The sequence below is a fragment of the Pristiophorus japonicus genome, chromosome 8 (assembly GCF_044704955.1).
Source record: "Pristiophorus japonicus isolate sPriJap1 chromosome 8, sPriJap1.hap1, whole genome shotgun sequence".
Classification (NCBI taxonomy): domain Eukaryota; kingdom Metazoa; phylum Chordata; class Chondrichthyes; family Pristiophoridae; genus Pristiophorus; species Pristiophorus japonicus.
The window spans coordinates 183,823,644-183,841,666 of record NC_091984.1 but is presented as its reverse complement, the minus strand read 5'-3'; the positions used below and the strand labels follow the sequence as shown (position 1 = coordinate 183,841,666).

The window sequence follows — 18,023 nt, the reverse complement described above, 5'->3', positions numbered from 1 at the left end:
TGCCCTGGAATGTCTGGGACCGGGAATGTCTGGGACACCGTGCCTGGGGAATGTCTGGGACCGGGAATGTCTGGGACACCTGCCCGGGAAATGTCTGGGACACCCTGCCCGGGAAATGTCTGGGACACCCTGCCCGGGAAATGTCTGGGACACCGTGCCCGGACACACAATGCCCGGGAATGTCTGGGACACACCGTGCCCGGGGAATGTCTGGGACACACCGTGCCCGGGGAATGTCTGGGACACACCGTGCCCGGAAATGTCTGGGACACACAGTGCCCTGGAATGTCTGGGACACTGAGTACCTGCAGTAGCAATGCCCGGGAATGTCTGGGACACAGTGCCCGGGAATGTCTGGGACACCGTGCCCGGGAATGTCTGGGACACAGTGCCCGGGAATGTCTGGGACACAGTGCCCGGGAATGTCTGGGACACCGTGCTCGGGAATGTCTGGGACATCGTGCCCGGACACACAATGCCCGGGAATGTCTGGGACACAGAGTACCTGCAGTAGCAGTGTCCGGGAATGTTTGGGACACTGTGCCCGGGAATGTGCACCCTCCTGTTGGTTGCAGAATCCGAGTGTTTATAAAGCTGCTGCTTTGTGTGGAAATCCTTCTGTAATTGAAAATGAGCTTAATGCTGCTACATGCTGACATTCTTTGTGGTTGACTCAGCCAGTGGCACACGTGGTAAGGTGCAGCTTAGGCTGTAACGTGACGTCTATTTGCACAGCTTAGGCCCTTAAAAAGCAGGGATTGACTCAGATTCCGAGCAAGAAGACATTGGCAGGAGGAAAGGAAAAGAGGAAGTAAAAATGCCAAACAGTGTAATGTGGTATTAAACCTCAAACCTCTTAAAGGGACATGGTCCTAGTCCAAAGCAATAATGAATCACTGATTAAAACACTAAAAGGTGCCATGCTCTCAAACATTTGTCAGTGCCACTTGTCACAATGCAGGAGTTATCTGGGATAACAAAGTTCCACATCCTCTCTCCTCAGAGAAACCCTTGCCACATGTGGAATCTCTTGGCATGCCGGAGGCCTGCCACAGTAGGCCGCATCCTTCCAATACTTGCACTGCTGAAGTAGGGAGTGACTGCCACGTGGTTTATAGGAATAAGTGTCATTCAGTACATTCACATCTCCCATTCTTTTCAGCTCTGTCTGTGGAAAATGAGATGGAGCAGTGTTGGGTGCTGAGGTTGGAAAGGCCAATGCCCCTCACTGCTCCCCCCAGAATATATAGAACATGGTTTTGTTTCTGTACTGACGGCTGGGAGCAGTACTACACATCTGGCCTGGTGTTTGCCAAACTTTGTGACTTCTGTGGAGGAAAGCCTAGTTAACAATAACAACAGCTTTCATTTATATAGCGCCTTTAACATCGTAAAACGTCAAAAGGTGCTTCCAGCATAGATCAGAAATTAGGGGGGAGCCAGGAAAATAATCCAAATAATCAAAGCCTTCATGTGGTAGCATTGGTGAACCTGGAAGCATCGGACCTTTCACGGCAGGTCAAGGATTGAACCTGGGACCAGCCTCGTCTGTATGGCTCACCGACTTGCTGAGCCATCAAGGCAGCTGCTGCATTAACCAATAGGAATTGTTCCTATTGATGCTACTCCTCCCCCCAAAAGATTACATTTCAGCCTGTCCTCAGACCCAGTGGGCGCGGAGGGCCGTGCCCGTAAACATGCTGCTCACTCCCTGGTGCCATTGAAGTCCTGCAGTACCTGTATCCTTTTGTTTCGACGGTTCATTGCTGGGTTGAGATTAAGGGGGGGGGGGGGGCGGGGAAACGGCAAATAACCCAAATTTGAAGTAAAAATGGAAAATGCTGGGAATACACAGGCCAGTCAGCATCTGTAAAGAGTGATTGAAGTGGCAGACCCTTTGTTATAACGCACTGCAGAGAAATCGATAGAAGTTCCAACACGGAAACAGGCCATTCGGCCCAACCAGTCCGTGTTGGCATTTACCCAACATGCACGCTGATGGTTGGCACCCTTGGGTCTTCCACGTGAAACATTGCCAGCTATAGACGGTCCCAAACTTGAGAGAGGCCGAGGGGAAATATTGATGATTTGTTTTCCCAACAGGTAGACGATGCCATGCTGATGTTTGACAAGACGACCAATCGACATCGAGGTAAGCGTCTGGTTCACGTTGATTCTCTTTCTGTTTTGCGGAGATGGATTTGCACAGCTGATGTAGGCTCGTGAATCCCACACTTGGCTCTCAAAATGGCCACAACTGGGATTCCTCCATCGAGCAAAACTAGTGTTCAAATTCAAATTGCTGTCCTGTCCCTTCCCCTTAAGTTTTTTGTAGCTGGATGCAAGCATTATCACCCAAGAAGACTGCGGCTTATAGTTTGCTGGAAAATTATTTTAAAATTTGTTTTAGCCATTAGCACCTCTGTTCATATTGCATAATTCATATCCTATTGCACTGTATAATAACAGGTCCCTTTATACTGAACAATTCACCTCCTTTACACTGTATAATTCAAATTAGTTAATACTGTATAATTCACATCAGTTAATACTGTATAATTCACATCCATCGATACTGCACTTCCTTTACACTATATAAAGTCACATCTATTTATATTATCCAGTTTACACCTGTATTATTATATAATGCATGTTCCTTTACACTGAAAATGGGCTTAAGCCCCAGCTGTGTATTTTATTGGGCTAAACACCCTCATTATTCTTCTCCTAAATTATCCATTGTTTGTATTAGGACATTGGCACAAACAAGCTTTTGGGGCCCCGCGCCCCCTCCCTACCCACCCCTAAAACACAGTGTTGACACCCCTCAGCCCGTAAGTCACATTCACTCCTTGATTCCTGTTCACAGTTCCATCACAGTTAGGGTCATTGGGGGCAGAGGAGACTGAAGGTTTCATTCCATCTGGTAATGCGCTGCCTAGCACGTTTGTGTCAAATTCCTTTGTGTGCTATATTTTACATAGTTGTTAACCAGGAGCGAGAATGAGTGAGTAATGGAGAAAGAGAGAGAGAGATAGTGTGACTGAGAATAAAAGAGCTGGAAGAGCGAGTACATTGAAAAGAGTTAGAGCCATTCTGTGTTATCTGTTCCCTCTGGCAGTGCATGGACCCATCTAATGATTGGAAAATGATGATGGGTGACAGGAGTATTATTATCTAATACAGATACAGTGATGCTGATAATGTTGTGTTCACACTGACTGATGTCTTTATTAACACCAGTGACCCTGAGTACCTCGTATCAAAATGTACAAGCCCAATATTGCACAAACCAGTTTAAAAAGACACGGCGACTGATTGGAAGGTGACATTCTCACATCACTAATATTAATGAGAGAATACCTCAAATTAAAATCTGCAGCAAGTGAAGCATCTCACGGTGCCACAGTCTTTTAGGCAGATGGTTAAATATCCCTCGTCGGTGCCCTGGGTGGGATAGAGCAATATGGGGCAGATGGTCCCAGCTCGGTTATCTGGTGTGTGCTGAGTTAGCGGACCTCGGCTGGCCGTGGTTATGGTGGAGGGGGGGGGCTACAGTTTTGTGAAATTACCTGTGTGAAATACTGGCCTTGGTTGCGACGCCTATATCGCGAGAATGAGTCATTTTTAAAAAATACACTCATATTTCCACATACATATGTACTTCCCAGTGCCTGTCACTGCACAATAACAGGAGCAGGATTCCCGACAGACTTTTAAAATTTCTTCTCCCAGTCTCTCCCACCTGCCCTTTCTCCTTTTGCCTACCCAACGATGCTGAAACCAGTTCCACCATCCCTACCACTCTCCCATCAGAGGCCCACTAACTCCACACAAGACAGGAATTGGATCTGGGGCTTTCTTGGTCTGAACAGCTCAGTTCTACACTGGGCTGTGTGTTTACCAGCTCGACCAACGTGGTGGGGGGTAGTTTTGTTTCCTCGCTATACGAGTGCAACTTCCAGAATCTCTGTTGAATGATTTGATTCACTCTCTGGTTGCTACTGGAATTGTACTGCCAGTGGTTGCTACTGGAATATAACTGCAGAAGAGAGTGAATTCTGGCAGATGCCGTTTTGACAGGAAATGAGTGCAATTTTGAAAGCTCCAGAGGACATTGAGGGAGGTTGGGGTTGATTGGCAGTTTGACCAAGGAGTTGAATTGAAGCCGGAATCGAATAGTGTTTAGGAAGGAAGCAAGTGTTTTATTCGAGACGTGCAGATGGGAATTGTACTTTCAGCAGCCACGGGTTTGGTGTTCAGCCGTGTTATTTGTTGGCTGATAATAAGGTCACCAGTGGCTCTTTGTTGAGGTGCAAGACCCGCTCTGAGCACTGCTGATTTCAATCTCCCAGAACCCACATTTCCCATGGAATGTACGTGACCTTTAACCTTGTTTTGTTTTAATTTACTGCACACACTAAGCTTCTGCACATGGAATATGGTTTACCGTCTCCCCTAATTATTTGAAAGGTCAGCTATGGTTTCACGGGTACTGGCAGCCCTTGGGTGCCTTTCCCATGTGGCCATGGTTCATGCATGAGCCGAGATAGTGAGTGTTGGTGGTCTATTTAACCATGGGGTGCTGCATCACAGCTGAGCCAAATCATGTCTTCACCTGGTGTGTGCATGTAACAACAACAACTTGCATTTATATAGCACCTTTAATGTAGTAAAACGTCCCAAGGCGCTTCACAGGTGTTATAAAACAAAATTTGACACCAAGGAGATATGAGGGCAGATGACCAAAAGATTGGTCAAAGAGGTAGGTTTTAAGGAGCGTCTTTGGAGGAAAGAGAGTTAGAGAGGTGGAGAGGTTTAGGGAGGGAATTCCACAGCTTAGGACTGAGTCAGCTGAAGGCACGGTCACCAGTGGTAGAGCAAATAAAATCAGGAATTAGAATTAGTGGAGTGCAGATATGTGTGTATAATAAGTATATAAAAAATATATTGCACATAAGCACATGCATATACACACACGTTCCATTAAGGGTCACTGGATAATAATCAAGCATAATCCCAGGCTCAATTCCAACTTTTCCCCAGCCCTCTAGTACTAGATCTTCTAACTGAGCTCAGCCAACGAGGGAGTGGGCAGGGGTCAAATCTGGTGCCTTCTAATAAGAACATAAAAAATAGGAGCAGGAATAGCCATACGGCCCCTCGAGCCTGCTCTGCCATTTAATACGATCATGGCTGATCCGATCATGGACTCGGGTCCACTTCCCTGCCCGCTCTCCATAACTCCTTAATTCTTTATCAGTTAAGAAACTGTCTATCTCTATCTTAAATTTATTCAATGTCCCGGCTTCCACAGCTCTCAGAGGCAGCAAATTCCACAGATTTACAACCCACTGTGAGAAGAAATTCCTCCTCACCTTTTAAATGGGTGTCCCCTTATTCTAAGATTATGTCCCCTAGTTCTAGTCTCCCCTATCAGTAGAAACATCCTCTCTGCATCCACCTTGTCAAGCCCTCTCATAATCTTACACGTTTCGATAAGATAGCCTCTCATTCTTCTGAATTCCAATGAGTAGAGGCCCAACGTCCTCAATCCTTCCTCATAAGTCAAACCCCTCATCTCCGGAATCAACCTAGTGAACCTTCTCTGAACTGCCTCCAAAGCAAGTATATCCTTTCGTAAATATGGAAACCAAAACTGTATGCAGTATTCCAGGTGTGGCCTCACCAATACCCTGTATAACTAGCATGACTTCCCTGCTTTTATACTCCATCCCCTTTGCAATAAAGGCAAAGATTCCATTGGCCTTTCTAATCACTTGCTGTATCTGCTTACCTGCTTTTGTGTTTCATGCACAAGTACCCCCAGGTCCTGCCGTACTGCAGCACTTTGCAATTTTTCTCCATTTAAATAATAACTTGCTCTTTGATTTTTTTCTGCCAAAGTGTATGACCTCACACTTTCCAACATTATATTCCATCTGCCAAATTTTTGCCCACTCACTTAGCCTGTCGATGTCCTTTTGCAAATTTTTTGTGTCCTCCTCGCACATTGCTTTCCCTCCCATCTTTGTATCGTCGGCAAACTTGGCTACGTTACACTCGGTCCTTTCTTCCAAGTCGTTAATATAGATTGTAAATAGTTGGGGTCCCAGCACTGCTCCCTGCGGCACCCCACTAGTTACTGGTTGCCAACTCGAGAATGAACCATTTATCCCGACTCTCTCTTTTCTGTTAGTTAGCCAATCCTCTATCCATGCTAATATATTACCCCCAACCCTGTGAACTTTTATCTTGTGCAGTAACCTTTTATGTGGCACCTTGTCAAATGCCTTCTGGAAGTCCAAGTACATCACTGGCACACCAAGTACACCAGTCTGGTCTGTACGGTCATAGAATATATAGCACAGAAAGAGGCCATTCGGCCCAGCTAGTCTGTGCTGATGTTGATATTCCACACATGTCTTCTTCCATTCCATCTACCTCACCTCAGCCTTTTTAGCCTATCTTTCTATTCCCTTTATTCTCATGTACTGGTCTAGTTTCCTTTGAAATTATCTAAGCTATTTGCCTCAACCACTTCCTGTAGTTGTGAATTTCACATTCTAACCATTCTCTAAGTAAAGAAATTTCTCCTTATTACCGATTGGATTTATTAGTAACTATCTTGTATTTAGAATAATAGAATAACAGAAGGAGGCCATTCAGCCCGTTGAGCCTGTGCCGGCTCTCTGCAAGAGCACTTCAGCTAGTCCCACTCCCCTGCCCTTTCCCCATAGCTGTGCAAATTATTTTCTTTTAGGTACTTATCCAATTCCCTTTTGAAAACCACAATTGAATCTGCCTCCACCACCCTTTCAGGCAGTGCATTCCAGATCCTAATCATTCGCTGTGTGAAAACATTTTTCCTCATGTCGTCTTTGGTTCTTCTTAAATCTGTGTCCTCTGGTTCATGACCCTTCCGCCAATGGGAACAGTTTCTTTCTATCTACTCTGTCCAGACCCCTCATAATTTTGAATACCTCTATCAAATCTCCTCTCAACCTTCTCTACTCTGAGAACAACCCCAGCTTCTCCAGTCTATTCACATAACTGAAGTCCCTCATCCCTGGAAATATTCTTGTAAATCTTTTCTGCACCCTCTATAAGACCTTCACATCCTTCCTAAAGTGCCGTGCCCAGAATTGGACACACTACTCCCGTTGCAGCCGAACCAGTGCTTTATAAAGGTTCATCATAACTTCCTTGCTTTGGTACTCTATATCTCTATTTATGAAGCCCAGGATCCCATAAGCCTTTTTAACTGCTTTCTCAACCTGCCCTGCCACCTTCAATGATTTGTGTACATATACCCCAAGGTCTCTCTGTTCCTGCACCCCCTTTAGAATTGTACCCTTTAGTTTATATTGCCTCTCCTCGTTCTTCCTACCAAAATGATCACTTCGCACTTTTCTGCCAAGTGTCCTCCTGTTCCACCAGCTTGTCTATGTCTTCTTGCAGTCTATCACTATCCTCCTCACTGTTCACTATACTTCCATGCTTGAAATTGTGCCCTGTATATCCAAGTCTGTAATTAATGTATATCAAGAAAAGCAGTGGTCCTAGTACCGACCCCTGGGAACACCACTGTATACCTTCCTCCAATCCGAAAAACAACCGTTCACCACTACTCTCCGCTTGGCTAATTTTGTATCCATGCTGCCACTGTCCCTTTTATTCCATGGTCTTCAACTTTGCTGTCAAGCCTATTATGCACTTTATCAAACGCCTTTTGGAAGTCCATGTACATCACATCAACTGCATTGCCCTCATCAACCCTCTCTGTTACCTCATCAAAAAATTTACTCAAATTAGTTAAACACGATTTGCCTTTAACAAATCCATGCTGGCTTTCTTTAATTAATCCATACTTGTTCAAGTGACTGTTAATTTTGTTCCTGATTATCATTTCTAAAAGCTTCTCCACTACTGAGGTTAAACTGACTTCCCTGTAGTTGCTGGGTTTATCCTTACACCCTTTTTTAAACAAGTGTGTAACATTTGTAATTCTCCAGTCCTCTGGCACCAGCCCTATATCCAAGGAGGATTGGAAGATTATGGCCAGCACCTCGGTAAGTTCCACCTTTACTTACTTCAGCATCCTAGGATGCATCCCATTTGGTCCTGGTGACTTATCTACTTTAAGTATAGCCAGCCTTTCAAGTACCTCATCTTTATCAATTGTTATCCCATCCAGCATCATAACTACCTCCACTTTCACTATGACTTTGGCAGCATCATCTTCCTTGATAAAGGCAGATGCAAAGTACTCATTTAGTACCTCAGCCAAGCCCTCTGCCTCCATGCATAGGTTTCCATTTTGGTTCCTAATCGGCCCCAATCCCTCCTCTTACTACTCATTTACTCTTTATATGCCTATAGAAGACTTTTGGAATCCCTGTTACGTTAGCTGCTAATCCATTCTCATACTCTCTCTTTGCCCCTCTTATTTCCTTTTTCACTTCCCCTCTGAACGTTCTATATTCAGTTGGTTCTCACGTATTCTCAACCTGACTTCTCTCTCACACACCTTTTTTCTGCTTCATCTTACTCTCTCTCTCTCTCTTTCATCACCCAGGGAGTTCTGGCTTTGGTTGCCCTATCTTTTCCCCCCTCATGGACCTCAACTGTACCCAAACTATCTCCTCTTTAAAGGCAACCCATTATTCGATTACAGTTTTGCCTACTAATGTTTGATTCCAATTTCCATTCTCAATCCACCAAAATTGGCTTTCCTCCAATTAAGTATTTTTTACTCCAAATTGCTCCCTGTCCTTTTCCATAGCTTGTCTAAACCTTTTCATACCATGATCACTGTTCCCTAATTGTTCCCCTACTGACACTTGCTCTACTTGATCAACCCAATTCCCCAGAACCAGATCCAGTAATGCCTCCTTCCTCGTTGGACTGGAAACGTACTGATCAAGAAAGTTCTCCTGAACACACTTCAGAAATTCTTCCCCCGTTTGCCCTTTACACTATTACTGTCCCAGTCTTTATTAGGATTGTTGAAGTCCCCCATTATCACTACTCTATATTGTCAGCTATGGCTCAGTGGATAGCACTCTCGCCTCTGAGTCAGAAGGTTGTTGGTTCAAGTCCCCACTCCAGGGACTTGAGCACAAAAAAATCTAGGCTCTCACTCCAGTGCAGTGCTGAGGGAGAGCTGCACTGTTGGATGAGATGTTAAGCCGAGGTCCCATCTGCTCTCTCAAATGGACGTAAAAGATCCCATGGCACTATTTCGAAGAAGACCAGGGGCGTTATCCTGGTGTCCTGGCCAATATTTATCCCTCAGTAAACATAACAAAACAAAATTGATTATCTGGTCATTATCACATTGCTGTTTGTGGGAGCTTGCTCTGTGCATATTGGCTGCTGTGTTTCGTACATTACAACAGTGACTACACTCCAAGTACACCATTGGCTGTAAAGCGCTTTGAGACATCCGGTGGTTGTGAAAGGTGCTATATAAATCCAAGTCTTTTTAGGATGCGTTTAACTGAATTGCAGCCGTTTCTCTGATTGGCTCTCCATTATCACATGACCTATTGCTGATTGGTCCTCTTGGAGGATAAGCCACACCCTGAAGTTTCTCTGGAATGTGTAAATGGAACCACCCAACCTAACTTTGCACATTGTAACATGATCCATTTGGACTTTAGAAGTCAGAAAAGACACATCCCTCCCCCTGCCAAAGTCCCTTATCCAAGCACAAGTGCTGCCTCCCACAGCCGAAGTCCCTCCTTATCCCAGCGCAAGTGCATCCCTCCTCCAATCGAAGTCCCTTACCCCCAGTCCCTTACCTCTCCCCCCACCCCTCCAGCCGTCCCCACCATAGATTGTGGATTGTGTGCAGATTGCTAACAGGTTTTATTGGGTATGAAGTGTCACTGTCGTGACTTTCTGGATTTCATCCACTCCAACGCTGTCGGGTGTGGGTGTAAAGGGGGTTGACTGAACGTGATTTGTCTTCCCCAAGTTCCCTCTTCCCCACCCCGTCTCTCTCTCTCTCTCTCTCTCTCTCCCCCCTCCCCCCCCAAAAACAGGCACTCTCTGCCCCCCAAACAGGCTGTCTCTCTCTTTTCCCCCCCCCCCCCAGGAGGCCCAGCGGGGAGCTCGGGGCTCAGCAGCAACGTGGTGTTTGGGGCCAGTTCCGACGCATGCGCAGGAAAGGGTTAGTGTAAATTGTGCTGGGAGGGGGGCGGGCGGGCGGAGTCGGAGACTAGAGGTGCGTGCACAGAAGCACAAGTTAGGACAAATAGTCACTCGGTTCTTTTTATAATTCTCGCACCTCTCTGTAATTTCCCAGCAAATTTGCTCCTCTATGTTCTTCCCACTGCTTCGCCTTTGCTTGCAACAACACTTTCCCTCCTCCAACTGCTCATTGACGGTGGATCCCCGATTCAAATCCCAATTACGTTGTCCCCTGCAATAAATTTGTGGGAATAAGACGCGCAGAAGGAAGCACTTTGGCCAAAGTACTCATGTGGTTGGCTGCAGTAGAGATAAAATAAATAAGACTTGCATTTCTATAGCAGCTTTCACGACCTCAAGCGTCCTAAAGCGCTTTACAGCCAGTTTTTGAAGTGTAGTCACTGTTGTAATGTAGGAAACTGCTAATTTTGCTCACAGCAAGCTCCCACAAACAGCAATGTGATAATGGCCAGATAATGTTTTTTAGTAATGTTGCTCTTCTTCAAATAGTGTCATGGGATCTTTTACGTCCACCTGCGAAGCTTATCTTGTCATCTGAAAAATGGCACCTCCGACAGGGCAAGACTCCCTCAGTATTGCTCTGTCAGTCTGGATTAAGTGCTCAAGTCTCTAGAGTGGGACTTAAACCCACAACCCGCTGACTCAGATATGAGAGTGCTACCCACTGAGCCACGGCTGACACCTAAGAGTACACAATTTACAGTTGGCACCTATTTAGTGTCTCTGATGTTCTGGAGCCAGTGGAAACGTTCTGTTCAGAGGCTGGAGAGAGGGACAGCAAATGGCTGCCTGGCGGAACTGAATGTCAAGTCTGAAAGGGAGCTGGGAACAACTGGATGGGACATGATGTCTGGGACTGAAAGGGAAAGAAAAAAAACAGATTTCTAAACAGCTGGATGGATTACAGAGCCCAAACAAAGGGCAGATTGTCAGAGTGAAGGCGTCGTATTCCCAGAGTCGATGAGATAAAAGCCCCAACTGAATGCTGTCATGTGAGCCCCTAACCTGGCTCGTTGATTGTTTTCAGTATTCAGCCCAGGTTTCAGCAGCCTTGATCCCAGCATTAGTGTAATCCTTTGCTGCTACTGATACTCAATGCTTCGAGTTGGCCTGTCGTCCAGCTCAACGCCTCTGAGGTTCTGTGGCTTTATTTGTATCTTGTAAACCATAACCCAGCCCAATCTCTCAGCACTTTTCTGCTCTAAATCATTCTCCTTCTTTCCTTTTTTTTCAATCACTCACTCACTTTCACACAGGAACTGCTGATTTTCTGCTTCTCTGGTTTGGGTTCTCTTCTCTTTCCTCTCGTTCCGTCACCCATCTTTCCTCTCTTTTCTCTCGTTCCGTCACCCATCTTTCCTCTCTTTGCCCCCCTCCCTCATGCTCTCAATTTCCTACTCGCACATTCTAGCCTCATAATTAATACTGTTCCAGGAAATTGGTTGTTGTTGTTGTCGTTGTTCACCTCAGGGCTGTTTGTGATGGAGGTGTAATATTACTGAGAGGCAAAATAAATATAATGAGCGGCAGTCAGTCATCAGAGATTCCAACCAAATGACTGAAAAGCTTGATTGAATGGCAAGTCAACCAGGGAGAGCTCTGTGTTGGTGAGCAGGGAGAGCTCTGTGTTGGTGAGCAGGGAGAGCTCTGTGTTGGCGAGCAGGGAGAGCTCCGCCTGAGCTAAGAATACAATGGAAGGGGAAGTATAGAATGAGATCGTGGAGCACCCACTCTGGATGTCTTCATTACTTCCCGAGGCTGGTAGTGGTCAGTAGGCCCCTGAGATATATATATATATATAAATATAAATTAGCAATCGAACAAGTATCTTCAGACAAATGTCTGAACACCCATGACCCGATTCACTTACTTCCTGGTCCCACCAGATACCCTGTACTTCTGTGTCGAGTCTGACATGTGCAGCAGGCGTGTGCTGAGAGGATTCATGCAGCAGGCTGGATCTCCCGTGGCATTGCTCGAAGGATGCAGAGGGGCTGCAATGCCACCTAGTGGCTGCAGCCTATGATGACTGCGTCACTGGGGACCTGTTTACGTAGGGAATGCCCATTGAAAATTCCTGTGTAATCAGTTGTAATGGTAAGAAGTGTAACCTAAAGCATGACAACAGGAAGTGAAGTTTGTGGATAGAAAACGCAAAATACATTTAATATAATAGACGATGGTGGGAGTCGGGAGGGGTCATAACAACCCCCCCCCCCCCAACCCCATCTCTTTGAGATCGACCAATTTTGTATGTCAGGATTTGGCCCAAACTGACTGCAAATAATTTGCTCCCAACTTTTCGATCCCTAATATATCATTGCTCCATATCCCTTGATACCCTTACCTAACAAAAATCTTAGCAATCTCGGTCTTTAAAGCTCCAATTGAATCCCTGCATCTACAGCCTTTTGGGGGAAGAGAGTTCCAAATTTCCATTGTGTGAAGTAGGGCTTTCTGACATCACCCATGAATGGCCTGGCTCTAATTTCAGATTGTGCCCCCTTGTTCTGCATTCCCCCACCAGAGGAGATAGATTTTCTGTATCTACCCTACCAACCCCTTTTGTCATTTTAAACACCTCAGTTAGATCACCCCTCACCTGTCTAAACTCAAGTTTATTGGTTCATTCCAACTCAAAGATACTGCAAAATCATCCGATTTAAATGATAATCCTTGCCCTCGCCATCTCCGACACAAGTTATATCCTGCGGTGCCAGCAGGTCAGGAAGGGCCTCGAGGGTATCTGTTGGGAGATGTACTACAACCAGATCTGCGGAAGTTGCTGCGGTTACAGGAGCAGAACCCTGCTCTGGCTGGTCTAATTAGAGATGCAGGCAATCGGCTCTAAAAGCATAAGCCTCCTTGCACTGAGGAGACTGATGAATTGCTTGTGACAGCCAGTGGCTCGAGAGTAAATCCGGGCAGGGTAAGCCCAGGCCAGACTTGCTGACACCAGTCCCTTTGTGCTGGGCCCAGGGAGCGGCTTACTCTGCACATACAACAACTCAGCCCCCTGTGGCTTGTAGATTCTTCTCTTTTTTTTTAATATGTCCGGTGCCTGCTTTAAAGCGACGAGCTTCCCTTATCTCGTAACCTAGCGTGGAAATTTGAAAATGGTCCTGTCTCCAGTCTCTCTCCACATTTGACTTTGTGCCCCAGGGGTCAAAGGGTGAGGGTGTGGGGCAGTGGGTGGGGGAAGGCAAGTGAATATTGGGGATTTAAAAAAAAGTTTTAAACTACTTTCTTGCTCGACGCCTAAGTAGGGTGAGAGGAGGCTCGTGTGGAGCATAAACACCGGCATAGACCTGCTGGGCCGAATGTGCTGTAAAATCTATGCAACTCGATGTAATTAAGAGTATTAGAATATTTTGAGAGCAGAGGACAGCTGCTATGCAGTGTTGCAGGGTGGATGGTGGACGATCAGCTCTGGAGATAGCGGAATTGGAAGGCGGAGAAGTTTGCTGTGAGTGTTGGGTATGGAAGGTCTCAGCTCTTCATTCAAAGCCTGATCATTGGGGAGGGGTGGCTGTGCTCCGATATTTAGTCCAGGTGTGGGTGGGGAGTCCTTATAAATCGCATAGTAACAGTTTCGGGCAACAGGAGACCTTCGGTCCATCTAGCCTTGTGTAGTCCAGAAGCAATCACTGACTAGCCACCGGCTACGGTAACACCATTTTAGCCACTTGCACTAGTTTTAGTAGAAAACCCCTTGGGCACAATAAAGGTAAATGCACTTATGTGTAAAGCACACACAATGATCAAGAAACACTGCTTTTTGTCTTATCATTTTACCAACAAACTAGCATAAACAGTTAAAGTCCATGTGCATACGCCGTGTAAATAGGGACGTTAAGATCACATGTCCAGTGATGGTGTCTAGCAATTTTTTATTTACTAATCAAAAATACAACTAGCCACATCCAATGTCCTTTTAATTTTTTGGGGGGGTGCGCGACCCGTTCAGAACACGGTTTACAAGCCGGTGAGCTGCTGCGCGGGAGCTGCAGAGGCTGCATGGCTGCGCAGTTTAAAGGGAACATTGGCCACATCTGGATTCCCACTTAGGCACATGTGGGGAACATATTGGACAACACTGATTTCAGCTAACCTATCCTCAGTATCCTCAGCAGTGAGACACTTGGGAGGTCACTTTTATTTGTAATGGAACGTGTTTGGTGTGGGGGGGTGGGTGCGGGGGCGGGTGATGTGAGTGAATGGAACTGAGAGAAGTGTGGCAGATGAGTTGCCCTGGTGACTCAGCTGTTGAAAGCTGTATGCTGTCACAGAATCTCGGGTTGTGAGTAGTCAGCTGATCTTGGCCAGGGAGGGTCTGCATTTGGCCTCAGTACCTTGGGTTAGAGGGCGGGTGGGAACCAGCCAAGGTTTCAGCTCCCGACTGCTATCCAGTGAGATTCCCTGCTGGAAGATGCTTATGTGTGAATATTGGGGGAGGGTGGGGTTAGGCTCATATAAACAATGGTCACAGAGCGAAGGTACCAAAGGGTGGCTGGTGCCTGTTAACCATCCCGGCGTGTTCGAGAGGAGAGGTATAGGGCATCAGGGAGAGACAATATTTGGATCCAACACGAAAAAGTCCTGACCCTGGGAATTTAGCATTTCAACCATCAGGGTGCAAAAATGCTCCCAGCGTAACTCTCTGTTCTGTAATACAGGCCCGACTGGTTCAGTCAAGTCCTTCAGAGAGCTCATACCCAGTCTGGCCTAGGGCCGGCTCCAGTCCTCACAAAGTGGTTGACTTATAAATGCCCCCTGCAGTACCTAGCAACCACTCGGTCATTAGGGAGCGGCAGTAAGTAAGATCATGCCCACATCCTGAGATCTAATTTTTTAAAAGAATAACCAGTTTTCACATTAAAAGTGTATTTTTTATATATATTAAAAAAAAAAGTAACTAACAAAAAAGGTCACTGTTAATTGATCAGTTTGAGGTCGCCCAATGTTTGAAGTCTGGCCACTGTGACCCCTGACCCTCCCCTGATGACCCAGCCCCTGAACACACAGATTACAGCTCCATCCTGCATTGCCACATCTGTCACTGTAATTTAGAAATGAGGCGTGTAGCCATGGCAACCTGACTGGAGCTGTCCGTCATTACAATATATTAACAGCAGGCAGGCAGTACAGGCTGGACTCTGCAATTATCAGGTTACCATGGAAGGACAGACAGATACGCACACGCACACGCACGCACACAAATTCACGCGCGCGCACACAGACAGAGACACGCGCACGCACACACACACAGACAGAGAGATGCAGAAAGGGACAGACAGACACACACACACACACAGATGCATACACACGCAAACAAACAAGCATACACACACACCAACGTTCCCTGTAAGCTGCGCTTTGTTCTGCGGGCCTGTTTTTTTTTTATAGTGTGCGGTCCCTTTAAATTTCCGCACATGCACAGCATTTACAACGGAGAAGCCGGTGAGCAGCCTGCGCGGGACCTTTCCCATTACTGCGCGGCTGCACAGCTCAGAGGGAACATTGATGCACACAGACGCAGAGACTCACGCACATAGAGACAGAGAAGCGCACAGGCTTAGTTTGCTAAAAGCAAAGTACTTTTGTGCAACAAAAAAAAAATCATGTCCGAGTTGTAAACTGCTTTCTAATTGAAAGAAAAAATGCCTCTGATGGAGTTTTGACACAAAACTGGGCTCAAAAAAGTTCTCTGTGACCTCTCACCCACTGGCTAAGAAAGTAAGACCAAACTTGCACTTAAATAGAGCCTTTCATATCTGCAGGATGTCCCAAGTGTTTTACAAGCAATGGACTATTTTTGAAGTGCTGTTTCTGGTGTTGAGCTTTTTCATGCAAAACAAGGTTCCACAAAAAGCAAATGAATAAATGACCAGTCCATCTGTTTCTGTTGGCATTGGAGGAGGGTGGAATGTCGACTGGGACCCTGGAAGAACACCTCGCTCTTAAACAGCTACCTGAACTGAAGGGTCAGCCTAGATTATGTGGACAGGTCAGTAGTGAACTCACGACCTTCTGACACAGCAGTGAGACCGCAACCAAATGAGCCAAGCTGACACCATCTTGTGCGGTAAATGCCTTGCGGAATAGGAAGGCCCCCAGTTTGATACGTGGCGAATTCCATCGGCTCAGCGGGGCCAGGGGTAGGGGCACCACAGCTGGCCTGAGTGTCCCTGTGCTGGGGAGGATAATCAGCCAGGGTGCCTGTCCCGCTCACTACCTTGTAATACTCACTGTGAGCCAGGGCTGTGAGGCTTCCCCTTGGTAACTCCCTGCCGAGGCGCACACACTGAGAATGGCCATTGGCAAAGCATCAGAGGGCAAATGGGGCAAAGCTAGAAGGAATAAAAGTTATAAAATAAGTCTCAGCCTTACTTCTCCTCCCCCTCTCCCACACTCCCTCTCTCGCCCCCCCACCAGCTTCTCTCTCCCACCCCCCCCCTCTCTCCCACCACCCCCCTCTCTCCCACCACCCCCCTCTCTCCCACCACCCCCCTCTCTCCCACCACCCCCCTCTCTCCCATCACCCCCCCTCTCTCCCTCTCTCTCTGTGTACCCTCTCATTCCCTGTTGATATCTGTACACATGCCCCATTCCACTGCCTGTGTTTGTTGCATGGGATAAGCTTTGGCCTGTGTGTTATGCTTCTCGCTGGCACGTTTTCAGTTGTGTAGTGAGTTCATTTTAATACCTTAAAAAAGAAATCAATGTACCATTTTGTTTTGTCTGTGTGCGGTACAGCGGGATGTGGGGTGTGACTGAGCTGTGGGCTTACTGCTGCACCACACACTGTACCAGGCCTGTACTGGCTGGCAGACTGACAAGGCAGCTAATCTATTTGAATTTGCTGCCTGGTAGAGTTCTTGCATTGATTATACAGGCCTCTGCTCTCTGAAGTTTTCCACCTCTTTAAATCATAGAATGACTTGTGAGCACTCCAGACTCGTTACTTGGAAGTTTTGCTGCTGGTTCCCATTTCCACCAGCACCATTTGAGATGCGACTTTTATTGTTTTCTCTCCCGAAGGTTTTGGCGATTTCAAGGTGCCCTCCCATACCTCGATCAAGTGCCCTTTCTTAGAATCGTAGAGCACAGACGGGCCATTCGGCCCACCGTGCCCGTGCCGGCTCCTTGAAAGAGGAACTATTAGTTCCTGCTCTTCCCCTGGAGCCTTGCAAATTTTCTCCCTTCAAGTATCCACTTCGCTTTCGAAAGTTACCATTGAATCTGCTTCCACCTCCCTTTCAGGCAGTGCATTCCAGATCACAATAACTCGCTGCGTAAAATAAGTTCTCCTCATCTCCCCCTGATTCTTTTGGCAATTAACTTAAATTCTTCTCACACGAGTCAGAGTCAACGAGTAGTTTGATCCAATCCTGGCCTCACATAATGTCCGCACAACATGTACTTTCCAGTGGGATGGGCGGGTGGGTGGGAGCAGGTGGACACTCAGGACTCTGACCAATTCCACAAGCCCCACATGTGTGCAGAGAATTTGAATTCAGTTATTCGTTTAAACTAACTGGAAATAATAAGGAACTGGTGTCCGTAAAAGTGACCATGAAACTGTCAGGTTGTCGTTAAAACCCATCTGGTTCACTGATGTCCTTCAGGGAAGGAAACCTGCCACCCTTACCCGGTCTGGCCTATACGTGACTCCAGTCTCACACTGATATCTCACACCATTAACTGCCCTTTGAAGTGGCCCAGCAAGCCACTCGGTTGCATCAAAACTGCTAGCAGTGGTTAAAGAAGGCCCACCCCCCACATTCTCAGGGCAATTAGAGATG

General features: G+C 46.6%; 1 protein-coding gene across 3 annotated transcripts in view; it reads left to right on the top strand.

Moving 5' to 3' along the window:
- The window catches only part of LOC139268863 (RNA-binding protein Musashi homolog 1-like), a 165,333-nt gene that overhangs the window by 125,494 nt on the left and 21,816 nt on the right, over positions 1–18,023 (top strand). For all 3 annotated transcript variants that reach the window (XM_070887655.1, XM_070887654.1, XM_070887656.1), the window contains one exon: positions 2,104–2,152. In XM_070887655.1, the coding sequence (XP_070743756.1) occupies positions 2,104–2,152 (49 nt within the window). The remainder of the gene's footprint in view (positions 1–2,103; positions 2,153–18,023) is intronic.